We start from the raw sequence: 15,702 nt of genomic DNA on the forward strand, positions 1-15,702 counted from the left end.
TATCGATAAAATTCGTTTTATTTGGCTCATTTTTAAAAACATTTCAGCCACTTCAAAGTAATATTGGTGACAGTTTGTACTGGCGATCCGTCTAATGATGAACGCAATGGCTCACAATGTAAGTGGAGAGCACACGTTCTGAAATTTCGGTCACGTATCGCAAGTCACGTAACACACTTGTGAAGCAAAAGAGCACACACAGTATAGCTTTCAGGTGCTTCTCAAGGTTACAGGCAGTCAAAACACATTGTACACGCGGTAAAAACAAAAAAAGTCATCGTAAGGTTTGCTGGTTAGTTTAAAAGTACCACGAATATTCTTTAGGCAGTTGAGTCAAAGTGCTAAGTAAGGCACGCAGAAGGTGATGATTCAGCACAGCCTTTAAGCTACTAACAACGTTTTCCGGCCCGAGAGGAGGGAGTCGTAGATCTGGTCGATGCAGTTCTCCATTCGTTTGTCAAGAGACAGTCTTCGGGCTGGAAAGCATAACAAATCAAGGAATTAATTCTAAAATTAGCAATGTTTCCAGTCGCGTGAAACGAACAAACAAAATCGTAAACTTTGAGGGCCTAGTTGGTGCATATTCACGAGAATTACTTGGCGCGAGAAAAATGTCCCTTGTGTGCTTTTCTCGTATGCTCCGTTTTTTTTTTGCCCCAGTCATTCTTGTCAATTAATTTTTTTTGCGTGCTATCTGTGTTCGATCGACACAAGGAAAAACAAGACATTGTGCATTAATCAAAACACCAAAGGTACCGCCATTCCATTCGGAGACGTACACGCTAAGAAAAAGGAATCATTTGACGAGCCAAGTGTCTTAGTCCATTTAAGTAATAACGTGAACTCCTTTTCGGGGTCAATATACTCTCGTCGGAGACTCGTTGGAGCAGCAAGTCAGCAAACATCACTAAACGGTAACACATTATTTCTTGTTGTGGTGTTCATCGCGGTAACTGTAGTGTTCTTCGGGAAAATCAAATATCTATATATCGCTGCGTAGTTAGCAAACTTTCAAGGGTAGCAACTGCTGCATTTTCCTCGCAACACAGCCTGTGCACTTGAGTGACGCGAATGCAATTATTCACAATTTCGAATTTCAGCTGAGGGACGCGCACATTTCGAACGCGCAAATCTGCTTCCGAATTTTTCTTACTGCGTAAAAAAAGGTTACATATGAAATGAGGCGCCTACAAACTTCAAAATGCCTTGCTTATCGACAAAAGAAATATAATATCCGTTGCGAACATGCTTGTCATCACCTACACTTGAACGAATAGACCACAAGTTTTCCAGATCTCACCAATGTTTTTGTTGAGGCGACAGGATTACATGCCTCGTCAAATACGAGAGCTGACTGTCAGCGGCATTGCCACGAATGATGTGGAAATAATCGTAAGGCGATGGCATCACCGATGGCCAGAACTTGTGACGTCACGGGATGACCTAACCACATGACATCGTCGGTTGGTCAAAAAGTGGTCCACTAACAAGGCCACCTTAGGGAAAGAAAGCTTTCGATTCCTGCCAAACCTGAGGCATTGGACACTACGTATGGTGTTGAAAGGTTCCAGGAGAGACCAATGCCACGGAGCGAAAAGAGAATGGCTCACGCCGTTTCCGCCATCTTAGGCAAGTGCTCAAGAGACGGTACGATTTTTTTTAACGACGACAATCTTTGTTGGGATACTTGAACGCAGAAATTACGGTCTGTGTCTGTCTGCCACTCAGTTCAGCCACAGTTTTAGCACTTCCGTACGACCCAGTCATCTTTATCTGGTGGCATTGTTCATACTTGTGAACACTCACGATGAAAAAACAAAACAAATGTTACGCAAGTAGTCTCAATACGCAAGTATTAGGTGGTGTGTTTTTGGACTTGGGAATACAAAAATACCTAATAGTAAAAAACCTAAGTAATTCTACACCTTACACGAATTACGTGTTTCTTACGGTGCGATGAAAAGGTGACGCTCTGCACGAAAACGCACCCTGTGGACTACACGGTTCAGCCATTTGCCAAACGCTCCAGGTTCTGTACGATCTCCTGTTTGTCGGCATTACTCCTACGTGTCCATATCTCACACAGCGCCTCCACAAAGAAGACTATCGTTTTCCGATTACATTTGCAGCGAAACACGCAGATACGCGGCTTTTTTTTTCTTACCGTGCAGTAAGTCGGTGTCGGCCGGTACAAAAGGTGTCTGGGGGAAACCAAGCAAAGATCACCCTTCTCCGACGTCCTACAAAGCTCGGCTCGACGGAGCCAAGCTCATGGCCACGTTGTGCGCCACATCCTGGTCGAAGTATTCGCCTCGCTCGAAGTCCTTAGGATCACCGCCGAGAGTGTTGCCGAGAACGTTATGCACTTCGCTGGAATACCCCTCTCGTGGCTTGTAGAGTGCGACGCACGGAGACGAAGTCCAGAATGTGAAGCAGTACACGTCGTGGCCCGTATTCGGGCTTTCGCTCTCCGGAACCAACGAGCACGCGTGAATTCGTTCTTCGGTTATGGTCAGCGAGTCGGTGGGGAAGTGCTTCGCATCCATCGTCAGCAAGAAGCGGTCCAAAAGTGCCTCCTGGACGTCGGGGGCGTGATAGAGAATCCAGGGACCGATCGCCCTGTTGGACATAAGACAGGTATACATCGCGCAAATGCACTCCAGACGCTCCTTCACGTCCGACATGACAGCGATACTCGAGCGGATTGCAGCGATGGCTTCGGGAACGGACATTCCGGTGATCTTCGGGATGGGAAATGTCACCGTCCAGGCAATACAGTTTGCCCGCTTGGACACTGGATAGCGTCGAGCACAACCTGTCCAAGTCTACGGCAGCCATCGGGAGTAACAGGAAAGTACGCAGACGAAGGGTTCCACCTCTGAGGAGTCGGTGGTTGCTTGGGGCAATACTATCCTCGTCGACCGCGGAGATTCGCCGCCTAGACTGCCGGTTGGAAGAGCTGTGCCGTCCGTACGCAGTTAGAGAATACCATTTACATGCCCGGCCGACAAAACAGCAGCCGCAGAGGTGCCGTGGCCGGCGCTTTCTGTTGCGCGCCTTAAACGGATCCCAACCCGTCTCCAAGCAGAGTTTTGTGAAGGGGCCTAATAAATAGTGCCGTTCACAGGATTGGCGCTTGGTCACGGTGGTGACATTCTACAATTTACAACAGTCCGTACCACAGCGATTTCGTTGTGGCAGCATTAAAAATTCAGACGCACTACATACTTGTTCGGAAATTGTTCGGCGGCGCTGCTCTACAGCCATGGCGCGCACGAACACTGGCGGGCGTGCGGTAATATTGTGCAAGCCGTGGCTAGCCGCGGCCGGCCGCTGTCGCGACGGGGTATTTCCGCCTTTCTGGAGTAGCGACGGCTTCCACCACGGATTCATTCCTTTGCGCGCCCCCCCTTTTTTATACTAAGTGCAGCCGTTTAGAGTCTACAGCGTCAGCCTAAAGATTGCACGGTAAGTTTCGGCATGTTCAATCATCTTTTAATTTTGTGTATACACGAATCACCGATCCACCGCATGCGCCTTCTTTTTCTTTTTCTTTTTTGAGGCGAACCTTTTTACGCCGTCGGTTCGTATGTTCCGTGTCGTCGTCGTCGTAGTAACCACCTCTCGTTTAGTCCTTAGAATGCACGCCAGATGGCGGTACTTGTATATGTTGAATATGTGATAGAAAGCTGCGAAATGGTGGTACTTGCACTGCGTCCGTTCGTCCGTGTGCTTTATTTTGTTTTGTTTGTTTATTATTATTTTTTGCAGTAGTTGTGTCTTCGCCGTGCCGCTGTCGTCCGTGGCGCAGGTCGCGTGAACTAAGAGTGCCGATTCTCGAGATGATGATGATAATTGTGCTTTTCTTTTAGTGAAATGAAATGGCAGTGATGATGATGCCTCTTGTACCGAAGCAAACATCACCATCGTTCTAGCTTCGCTGTCAAGCCGTTTTGATCTAGTGACGATGGCTGACGTCCTTTTTTTTTGATGCAGTTATAATACGACAACGTACACCGCTCTTGTTTTAATGGCGCTCTATTATCCGTTATTTGACGGTGGCGTGACGCACTAATACGTGCCACAAGAATACGAGGAGGAGAAGACGACAAAATCACTCCAAGTGCGGGATGGCTTTCCTGCCATTGTCTGTTCTGCGAAGAATCGGTATCTATTGAACAATATTTTCTATCATGTCGTAACTAAGTAGTAATTAGGAAAAGACTACTAGCTATTCTGTTTGCGAAGCTAGGTTTAAGTTTAACCACAGAAACTCTGCTAAATTTATGTGCCTCCGTTTTGGGACATTGCCAGAGAGGTGTATTCGATACGACCGGTGTGCAATTTCATTCAAGCCACTAAACGTATTTCAACATAATGCCCACTTTTACGAATTCTCGAAAAAAAAGAAAGAAGTCGAGACGTAATTTCTAATATGTGAATAAATATGAGACGTGCATCCCAAATTAATTGTGTTTGCCAAACGCAGCTGCCTGGTCGGCTTGAATAATCAAGTTATCGTTAATATAATAGTAATTATTTTCTTGTTTTTTGTTTTTGATTTCTCAATGTTTGGATTTTTTTTTATAATGTCTTCCGTCTTGTACATCTTTTTTTTGTAAGCAATAGTGCAGTTACCGTCCATATGATACTATAGATTTTCTTGGCCAATCCCCCAGAGTGGGTATGTGGCATGGATTCTAGGCTAAAGACAAACAAACCAGCAAACAAACAAACAAACAAAGGCTTTGTCTGTTCCTGTTCACGTCTTTCGAAATGGCTTCTGATAAATTATGTAATTTTGATTTGGTCGCCTAGAAGATCTTGGCACATAGCAGGGACGTTTGTATGCCTGTGTCTCCAACGGTTCGGGACGAGTGCGTGATATACTATTAAAAAATTGGCTCCAGTTTATTCTATTCTTGCATTCTTATTCGTAAAATATCACGTGAAAACTCTTACAAACGGTGTTTATTACGCGTGATAATTTGTGTAGGCATTGTTGGCTTAGTGTATAGACGATCTCGGGTGCCACGTATATAAGTGCGTAGATAACAAAGAATAATTTAACTCGATTGTTTACGGCGTGGACCAACTGAAACGACTCGGGAACCACTCTCGTAACGTTCATCCTTTTTTCGCCACTGGCACGTGCAACGAGGGACACTCTTCAAAGCATATCCAGTCGAGCATTTACTTCCCGTGGGGAGACTACGCAGGAATCTTGTAAAAAACACACACACAAAAAAAAACGCCAGGCTTGCGCGGAAGGCGCAGCAAATTCACAGCGAAAGCTAGAAGAGCGGCCTTTCAGAGCATTTTCTAAACACTCATTAAGCAACGGCTGCAAGCACACTTGCAGCCGTTACTGCTTGCTGAGTATCCACTACGGCATTAATAATAATGATAGTTTTTGGGTGGCACTCGCTTGCTGGATTCCGTGCCGACCGGTTGTGCCTCGCGACCTTCGACGACAGTGTTGCTTTGACCAACTGGACTTGCTCTACGCCATCTACTAACGCCGACAAGAGCTCTCGCAAGGGGTGCCCCGTCCTCGGACTCCTGTGACCGTGTTTCCATCTTTCCTATCTCTCCTATCCCCTCCATTTGCCGTCGCTCTCTTTGGCTTACCACCTCACGCCTCTTCCTCTTTTCTACACCTTTACTCCTACCCTTTTAATCCCTCTTCACCCCCATCCCTTGTGAGCTACTGTTGAGGTGTCGCTCGCTGAAGCAGACAGTTACGGGGCTCACTTTTCTCTTCATTTCTCTCTTAAGAACCACTTAGTAGTAGTGTAGCAGGCTGGCACACGCTATGCTATCGTTTGTTGTTCTTCTGAGAATTGTGGTATCTGCTAAACACTGGCAAGGAATTTTGTGCCAATTGTTGATGCAGTGGCTGACGACGATGAGAAATTATGCCTGAAGTGGGTATGCGTCACAGTTAATACGCGAACAAGAACAAGCTGTTGTAATGAATTGGAGCATTGGACGACCCACTCGTTACGCTATTCGCACTGTGCGACGGCTGCTTGTTCTTTCGCTGTTTTAGAACGTTTTATAAGTTGTATTAAGGCGATCCCTTTCCCGACATCAAGCCTGCCTAAGGCAAGTTTGCGAAGAAGTCCCAAGTACAGGCGTGGTTCAGAGGTAGAATATTGGGCTGGCACGCAGCGCACTGGGGTTCGAGCCCCATTGTGTCCTTGGTATTAATTATTTTTATTTCGTGCGAAGTTGCGTGGACGCCGGCGGTGGCGGACAACTACGGCGCCGAGCGTGACCCGAGTTATGATCTCATAACAAATTTCGCTGCGAAATAGATAATATTTACGTCTGGTTCAACAGTTCGGCTTACGTCGAACTACGCGCGACCGTTTCAAATCCTGCCCTTGCTTAGTTAAAAAAACAAACGATCAAAAGGACATTACAATCAGCAAAGAATAGGATAGGGAGATTACCTGCAAATTTTTGAAGGCTAGCTCCGCCGGCTACCTACAACATCCTAATTCTAATCCTACTCAGAAGTCCAACCTTTCTTCTACGTACTTTTCCGTTATTTCTGATGGCTGCGGTACATTTGGACACGCTCTTCTCAACGCTATATCCAGCGTCCAAGCGAATTAACTGTACTGCTAGGACGGTGGCAGTTCTCTTTCCATCTTGAATATCACCGAAATGTTCGTTCCGGACGCCATCTCCACAATTTGCACGAGTATCGCTGTAATGTGGGACATAAAGGTGCGTCTGGAGTGCGTTAGCGCGATTCATACCTGTATTTATGTCCGAGAGGGCGATTGGTCCCTGGATTCTCTAATATCACGTCACCAACGCCGAGTGTGCGGCGCAGGACGTACTTTTGGACCGCTTCTTGCTGAGAGAAGGGTATTCCAGTGAAGTACACGAAGTTTTCGGCAACACTCTTGGCGGTGATACTAACGGCTGCGAGCGAGGCGAATACTTCGATCGGAATGTGGCGCACCACGTGGCCATGTACCAACAGTGCGCTGATAAATGAAGATGAAATGTACCGGACGAAGTTCATTGAAAGATTGCGATCTGTCGGGACCGTTGCGGCACCTGGCGGAGCAGATCTGAACCACGCGTTCCTTTCTGCGTGGCCTCCGAGCTGAGTGCGAAGCGCAGTCAACGCAAGCAGCGCACCGCTAGAGTGAACTAGAAGCTTTTGAGTGGCGCGAGCAGCTGCCTGGGAGCGGCCGTTTCGGCGTGGAATGATGCGGTGGCGCTGGCGTCGACCAATCTATCCGGGCGGATGGCTGGCAGGCGTTCCGCGTACGTGTTGGTACCTCTCTCTCGCGCCTAGTGTGAAGATGATCTCCCTCTTTTAGATGCGGAGCATCTAATACTCGAGGCTTGTAGTGCGGCGCCGTCCGCAAGCTTCCTCCTCCTTCTTCGACCATCTGTGCATCCCTTCCTCCTCTACACACCGCGCGCGCTTCACTCCTCCACCATCTGTGCACCCTTCCTCCTCTACACACCGCGTGCGCTTCTCCTCTTCACGAACATTCGCTAGCTGTATAATGTAGCGCGCATGCGCCGTCACGCTTCGAGAACATCGGCAGCTGACGCGCGCGCATGCGCCGTCGCGCTTCGAGAACATCGGCAGCTGACGCGCGCGCATGCGCCGTTGCGCTTCTCCCCCTTCTCGAACATTCGACAGCTGACAGTGCATGAGCCGTCGCGCTGTATATATAGTCAAGGTCGGTGCTCGCTCGCTCACTTGCCGCTCGTCGGTTGGTTTGTACGGCGCGTCGACGTCCGAGGTCGCAATGATCGACGTCCCTTCGACCAGCGCCGGCCAAAGAAGACAAGGCAGCGCGGAGAAGAGCTCGCGACGCCGAACGTAAACGTCGGCGTCGAGCGGAAGATTCTCAACTTAGAGAACGTGAAGCCGCTGAGAGACGTCAGCGTCGAGCAGCAGCACCGGATTCGGCCGCTTTGAAAACGTAAGCGTCGACAAGAGGACCCGGACTTTCGAAAACAGGAAGCCGAGTGCAAGCGTCGGCGACGAGAGGCCGATCCCGATGCTGCCCGCGAGCGCAAGCGCGCCGAGGTAGCGGCGTGGCGCGCCAAGCAGTATGCCACGCCCAATTAACACCCCGTTAACCAATTATATGCTCCGCATCCTCCTCAGTGTTCCCCCGAGGGAAGCTGTGGGCAATTTTGTTTTCTTATTCACATACCTCCCCTTTTTCGCGCAAATAAAGGTTATTTGACATTATTGTTATTGAAGTTGCTGCTGACCGCACTAGAGCCCGAAGCAGCATAGCACATTGTACAATATAACGAGCGCGTTTTTTTTTAATTTTTAAAGTGTACACATTTTAGACGAGAAACCAGCTGGCCGGTGCACACCGGAAGCGCCCCCCCCAAAAAAAAAGGAATATGGTGCACACAAAACGAAGAACTCTTGGTTCATTCCACGTAAAACACCAAAGCTGGACTCAAATAAAAGGCTCATTGCTTGTGGCTGCGTGCACACACGACAAAAAAGTAGGCTTTATTGATATTATTTGAAGAACATCAGAGTTTTTCCAAACCTCCCTTTGGTTCTGAAATATGGAAATAGATTCATTGTTGTAGGACCCACAGAAATGCAAATACGTAATACTGCAAAAGAATGTCTTAGGTGAAACATAGTAGTGGAAGATTTTGAGAGTTTAAAAAACGGAACACTGCAAAGCAGAGTCGTAACTAATGTTAATCATAATTGATAACATAAAATGCAAGGTTTACATATTTATAAAACAATACATTTGCAATTAGGGAAATTGTAAAGAACGTAAAATATAGAGCCAGGATACAAAAGATAACATAAAGCAAAGCAAACAGAACGACAGATTTAAGGTTGTCTTTCCAAAATGCATTTTAAAAAAAAGATGTTATGGTCGATAGATTATCTGAAGGGACACTGAAGTGCAACAATGAATTGGCTTAGATCGATGAATTATGCACCGAGATCCCTAATGCTGCTAAATTTACCATCACAGATTTAATACAAAAAGATTCAAGATCAATAATTTATTTTGAGATTTCGCGTCATTATTTGCACGTTCTCTCGCTTACAAGCCTCTTCTAGGAAAAATTGTTTTTCTTCTTGGTGTACCGTCAAAAAATTAAGAGTGTAAGAAAATATGCACGAAAAATGACATCCTTTTTACGCCACTGTAGCAATTTATAGCCTACTCAGTTTTAGGTGCTTCTGTGCGCTTTTTACACTGTAGAAGTTTTCTCATCTTGACTTCATTTGCGCGTGTAGACCGTGGGTAAGGTCCGATGGTGGCAAAAATGAAGTTTCTGCTGCTCCACAACAGAGTGGGACGCTTGCAACAAGCTGCAGAGCATCTGAGGCTTCTCGAACACTTACTAAACTGGACTTGTAGAATAGTTTCTCTTGAACGAATGCTTCACATTGCACGATTCCATTGTCTGCACAGGTGAAGTATACGTCTCGTTGAATGCAAAGTTCACGAGTGCTAGGATTCAGTGAGCACGCTACGTACGACACGCCGGCAAATCCAGGAAACTCGTGCAGCGCCCATGACTTTGATGGTAGGGCAAGACCACGAAGGTCACCGAGAGTGACAACCGCGTCAGACGAGGGACTTGAGCTTGCCTTGTCAGCTTCGTCGCCATCTTTTGAAGTTGCACCGTTGGTATCCACAAGGAGCTGTGCAGCAGTGCTGATGCGTCGCCGTTTTCTGTTGTCATTCTCAGCCGGCACACACTAATGACGCCGCTTTGTTTGGGTCCGCGGAGCCGGAGTTTTGAGCGTCAAATATGCAGGCAGGTTGGGCAAGATCGTCGGGACTGCATCAGGGGCAAGTGTCGGCGTTCCCCTAGGAATTCGCACTTGAACACCATTGATAACGTGTACGTAGTCTCTAACAATGAAATTCGGTTTGAAATGTAACTCGCACACAGCACAATCGGCGTCAAGCGGCTTGTCAAGCCGATGGAGGTTCCGTTGCCAAAGAAGTCGTCGTTTTTGGTCTTTCGGGGCCTTGAAAAGTAATAACTTCCGACTTTGTTGCACACGCGGATATCCAGTTGTGCAACCTAGCGCGTAACAATGGTTTAGACGCTACTTCTTCGTCATTTCGCGACTAAAAACGAGATGCCGGCCATGCCGCCGAGCCAGCCGAGTAAACCAAGTGGGAAGATTGGGCGATGGCAGCGCCGCCGCTACTTTCGCCACAAGTTGGGGATGGAGAAAGCAAGGGGAAAGCGTTTCGGTCGCGCCACTCAAAAGTTCTAGTACACTCTAGCACCGCAGTGTACGCGAAGGCTACTACCAGACACATCAGTGACTGCGGTAACCTCTTTGATTCTAGGGTTTCGCGCTGAAATCGATTGCTGCTAAAGCGAGCGGAGGCTTCCTTGACCCGTCAGTGCGCATGCGTGAGACCAATGGACAAAGCCAAGAAACTGTTCCTGTAGGATCTGTGCAATTCCTCACAAACCGCCGAGTTCCATTGGCGTTCCGCGGGGATAAGGCTACCAAGGAGAAAAACGGAAAGCACCCGCTTCGGGGTAGAAGGTTGTCCTCCTTGGCAGTGAGAGGATACCCAAAGATGGCCTTCTGGAACTCGGTCCTAAGAGCTGAGTCCACCCGAGGCTTGATAAAACTGAGTTGGTCAGTCTCGCCGGACAAGCCTTTTGAAGAACTGTGGCTGATGAAACGGAGAGCTGCATCCAACAAGGAGTCAAGCGTCTGCCCAAGGAACCCGCGAGAGAAGAAACTTCAGGAATTCGGCATGTCGTGTCTCCTCCTAAAAAAAGCGGACATCAGTTTGCTCCAGTCTGACGAGGAAGGAGGATTCGCCCTGGTTCCCGAACCACTGTACGAAGAAAAGGTGGCAGCGGCTTGATAAGGGAACTTCAGAGAACTGCGGAAAGTAACTCCGGCAAAAGCAAAACGAGAAGGTGAGAGGCTGTATTAACCAAGCGGGGGGCTCATTAGGTTGGCCCTGTCCGGGAGGACATGCGAAAGGGCCAGCCTCTCTGTCTCCTTCACGGCCAAACCCACAAGGAGTTATGTCTGTTTCGAATTATGACTCTAGGCAGAAACTTGTCGGACGACATCTGCAAATGCCTTGACCATTGAAGATACGTTCCTCGTAAAAAATCCTCAGGACGTTTTAAACTTTCTAGGGAATGAGTGCCCTCAAAGTGCTTGTGCGTTTTCGGTAGACGTTGAAGACTTATTTTATTGCCTACCTCAGGACATTTTGTGCGAGGAGGCGAAGTCTGCATCCAACGCAGTGGTGGGAAGAATTTTTTGTAGACATTGTGGAACTAACGTAGACAGCTTTCTTGAACTTCTGAACTTTTATTCGCTGTCGACGTTCATCACAAGAAACAGCAAATGATACACTCAAATACAGGGCATGCGCATTGGATCATGTTTAGCTCCAGTACTCAGTAGTATTTTATTAGCTCGTTATGACAAACGCATACAGCGAGGCTTGCTGAGACAAATACTGTTAAGGTATTCCTCTATGCTAATGATTTCTTAGTCATCTATAGTGCGAAACAGTGTGACACACGGCAGGACACCGATGAGAGTTGAGCATCATTTCTGATAACATAACTAATCTGCATGCTGACGGCGGAGTTCCCCAAGAATAACAAACTTAGGTTTTTAGATCTAGAGGTTATGTTTCTGCCAGAACCAGAAAGCCCTGATACATTTTAGTTGAGCGCATTCCAAGCTTGTTGAGCGAGGAATTGCGAAAGCACGCGAGATGGCATCGGTGTCAAGGTCCTGTCATCACCAGGTTGAGAGCAGCTTCGGCAGCCATATACACGTAAGAAAGCAGGCTTTCCTTGTCAATTGCTCTCAGGCACAGAAGAGTCACTTCTGAATTAAATAAAGCAGGGAAAGATTATGAAGCACACAATTCAGGAACAACCAAACTCGAAAGTTTCTGTCATACTTTATATGCACAAACGTTCACACTGCCTAAAAAGAATTCTTTGAACAAAAAAACTAGGGTGAAGGTTGTTTTCACAGCAAAAACCATCCAGGGTTTCTATACAAACTTATGAAAAACGAAGGATCTTCAGGAATAGGGTATTATAAGAAGCTTGCAAAAATATTCGTAGAATGTAATGTAGGTGTTGTATGTCGATTTGCTTTATCATGTGGCCGATACTACATCGGTCAGATGGGGCGCTGCATGTCTGAACTATCTATCTCCTTAAGGAGTACGCGGATCTCAAGCGCAGATCAGTGAGCAGCCACCTGGATAGCGCCTGTGACTGTGCCCATTGTTAGTGCACCCTGATGCTTGATGAATGCGAAGTGATGGCAAGATTGACAATAGGGCACGGGAAATGAAGCGTTTTTGATTCGCAAGGCAGTAACCGAGTGTGTAAGTGCCCGATTCGGACAATTAGTACAAGTATCTTGTCAGTTAAAACGTATCTTCGAGATTCGTATATTAGGATGTTCTGGCACATGCGCCATCATTTTTTCGTTTTTGTGGTTCTTATCGCCCTCTTGGCTTCATATACACGGCCGCTATCTGTGCAATAAAGTGGTTGCAAGTGTGCGCTTTGTCCCATGTGACTTCTTTCTGAAACGCTCTGCGCACTAAGAAAGTTTATTTATTTCAAAAGAAAATAATTCGTGGTGTTCCACTGTTTGCAAGGCCCACTGTTTCCGGCAAGTGATGTTTCGGCTGTCCTGCTAGAACAGATGCAACTTCGTAGACCTTGCGCTGTCACCCGAGCTAGGAAAGTGCGAAGCGTCGTGAAACTTGAGGAATGACACGCATGCTCGGGGGGGGGGGGGTTGATGGCGTATGTAGAAGAGTAAAAATATCAACAATGCTTGAATTTGGTTGGCCACAAGAGACACAGGTGCGAAGCAAATATACCAAAAAGCATGGGTGCATATAAAAGTTCCTTTATTCGACTTGTCGATACCAGGATGTGTCGGCTTGCATAAGACCCGACATGTTTCATTAGACACGAAGTGCGAAGTCCCTTTCTCATCGCCTACGTCACAGTTATGAAGGAACATGTACATAGACAGCATTAAGCCATTCTGTCGAGGCCTCGTCAATCAGCTAAGATTAAGATGTCCTACTACGCAGGTGACAACTGATGGGGAACGGTAGGCTTAGGATAATGCCCTCTTCCAGGCGGTGCTCGCCGACACACAAAACGGGCTCTCGAAGAGGAGCGCAGCAAGAAATTTAATGCATGAAACTAAAAGTGGAAATTTAGGTTAAAAATGAAACATTGAGTAAAATACTGTTCAACACAGCTGTCACTACAGCATTAACAGGTGTGGTACTTATCAAGATTTTCGTTGCTGCAGTGTCCAATGGGGATGCGTGGTTATTTGGAAGTCGTCAAGTGGTTTCGGCAAACTGCACAGTTCATGAAAAATTTTGGTCCGTCAAATGACATCATCTAGATGCTGGGAAGAGAGACAACCAATGAAGAATTGTTTCAGAAATGAAATAGTTATTCACGGTGGATAACGCATTAAACCGGCTACGGCAGTTATGAATCCAAGCAAATCGCTACTGGTAATCGACGTTACGGAAATTAGCAGTGTTAAATTCAAGGGCGCAGAAAAAGACTGTCGGGCTTGCAAGCATCGCTGTGTGTCCCGACGTTAATGACCGCGGAACCACGTTCAGCAGAGATATTTAGCAATGACTGTTCAATGAGCATTTTGTTTTGAGCGTTACGTACAATTAAGCGGAAGTGTATAAATCAAGGAAACCGCATCACATAATTTTTCGTGCTTGATAAGTATACGCTAAATTCAGGATTGTCCAAGAAACGCTACATCAATAACGGTATAATTAAAATGAGCGTGTTCAGCCACATCTACTCAATTACTATTCGCGAAAGCAGACCTGTTCGTGACGTTGGCTACACGGATTACGGGCTTAAATTCTCTCGACAGAGCAACTACGCCATACATAGAGAATAGCCCGCAAAAATGACTTACGGTATAAAGTCGGTGGCCGAAAAGGAGGGACAGTTCACCGCGTTGCCCATGGACGGCATGGGAGAGAGTGGGCAGCTGCATTACGGAAACAATTGGAGGACGCCAGCATACAGCGACCTCAGGTCTCGATAAACGCCGCAACGGTAGCTTCGTGGCGGATTTCCCAGCGTCTGTCGGAGGACGGTTTCGAGTAACGGCGAATGTATGTCGGGAGTCTCGTGTATGGCTACGCAGGGCTTTGTGTACCAGTCGACGAACAAGTAAGGCCTGAAGTCCCTGCCTCTCTCTTCTTCGGGAACGAGCAGGCAGGTGCAACAGACGTTTTCCGTCGCTTTGGCGAACACGCCGTGGACGCGTCTCTGCCGCATTTTTTTCAGGATGTCGCCGACGATATCAGTGGGGTCCTCCCTACGGTCAGCGCGATAGAGAACCCAGGACCCTATGACGCCCAGGCCGGCCATGCAGGTGAATAAGTGAGCCGCGCAGTCCAGACGGTCGCGCATAGCGGCTATGGATTCCAGATGGGCGCGAACCGCGCTGACTGCTTCTGGTACAGACTTGTCGGCGAGCTTTGGAAGGTCGGTGAAGCCGTCGTTGTCCAAGCACCGCAGTTCGTGTTGCGGCACTCTCGAAAAGTGTGAGCACAGCACTTCCACGTACGCCATGGCTGCCAGTGACCCTGAAGGCGCCTATGGAAGCTGAATGTTGCGTGGAGTGTTGGCTATGGCTAGAGGGAACCCTCGGTGTACTTGCTGTTGTGACGGAAGCGTCGGTCGTATCTCCTACGCGCGGCGAAGATGCGACCTGGAAGGGTGAAGTGAAGAAGCTTGCGTTCACCTCCCGCTAGTCAGATGTCGAGCCTGAAGTTAAAAAGCTTTCCGACCGATGGGGCGTTTGAACATACTTTTTTTCTTCAGGAGTGCGGCGACAGGCTCCGCTTCGTTCGAGCGTTGGCGGCGGATTGCAATGCAATGCCTCGCCACAAGGACTTTACTGCACGTGCTTACTCGGCCGCTGGTCACGTGTCTGATAATGGATTTAGCTGTAAGGGGCGTCATTCTGATAAAAAAAATACAAGCAGCCGTACATCCACGCGCTTAAGGACTGTGATGTAATTTCCGAGGGGTGTTTATAAACCAGGATCTTTCATATCTTAATGCGAAGCATTTCTTAGTGAACTTCGGCGAGTTTGACCCTATCTGTCTATCTATCTATTCAGCTGCCTACGACTTTTAGCTCTTCTTGCCGTTTGGATAACGGGATATATACCACATTTAGTATGGCATAACATGACTGTATGATGGGCATAACTGACTATAGTCATAGCATAAAAATCATGACATGTTTGTCATGAATGTTGAGGTTTACATGTCATGGTTTTGTTATTCATGCGGTCGTTTCGTTCACATGTAATATCGTAAAACTAGTATATTACGACGTGACTGCATGGCGAACATAATTTACAGGCCCTCACGTGGAAATCGTCACATGCGTGTCATGTAAGAACATGACTGCGTGCCACGCTCATGATGTGCTCGCGGTCTTTTCGCTAGCTTCACAGGTACCAAATTTCCTAATACGTGACGTGCATGGTCGACGAAGGTAAGCGACACGTCCAAACATGATAATCTGGATATGCATGTTATGTAAAACATGACGACATGCTACGTTCATAGCGCGGTCGCAGCCGTTTCGCTAGCTTCACATAT

General features: G+C 47.4%; 1 protein-coding gene across 1 annotated transcript; it reads right to left on the reverse strand.

The window, feature by feature from the left end:
- Positions 1 to 12,915: 12,915 nt before the first annotated feature.
- Positions 12,916 to 14,972, reverse strand: LOC142768533 (uncharacterized). The gene is made up of 2 exons (XM_075870533.1): positions 13,994 to 14,972; positions 12,916 to 13,450 (listed from the first exon to the last, which is right to left on the reverse strand). The coding sequence occupies exon 1, from the start codon at positions 14,656 to 14,658 to the stop codon at positions 14,074 to 14,076; it is 585 nt and encodes a 194-aa protein (XP_075726648.1). The 5' UTR covers positions 14,659 to 14,972; the 3' UTR covers positions 12,916 to 13,450; positions 13,994 to 14,073.
- Between the last annotated feature and the right edge of the window lie 730 nt (positions 14,973 to 15,702).

This window comes from Rhipicephalus microplus, chromosome 8, assembly GCF_043290135.1.
Source record: "Rhipicephalus microplus isolate Deutch F79 chromosome 8, USDA_Rmic, whole genome shotgun sequence".
Classification (NCBI taxonomy): domain Eukaryota; kingdom Metazoa; phylum Arthropoda; class Arachnida; order Ixodida; family Ixodidae; genus Rhipicephalus; species Rhipicephalus microplus.

Bases quoted from the DNA above. Each gene is read 5' to 3' on its own strand.
- LOC142768533 (XM_075870533.1), bottom strand. From the start codon at position 14,658: ATGGCGTACGTGGAAGTGCTGTGCTCACACTTTTCGAGAGTGCCGCAA.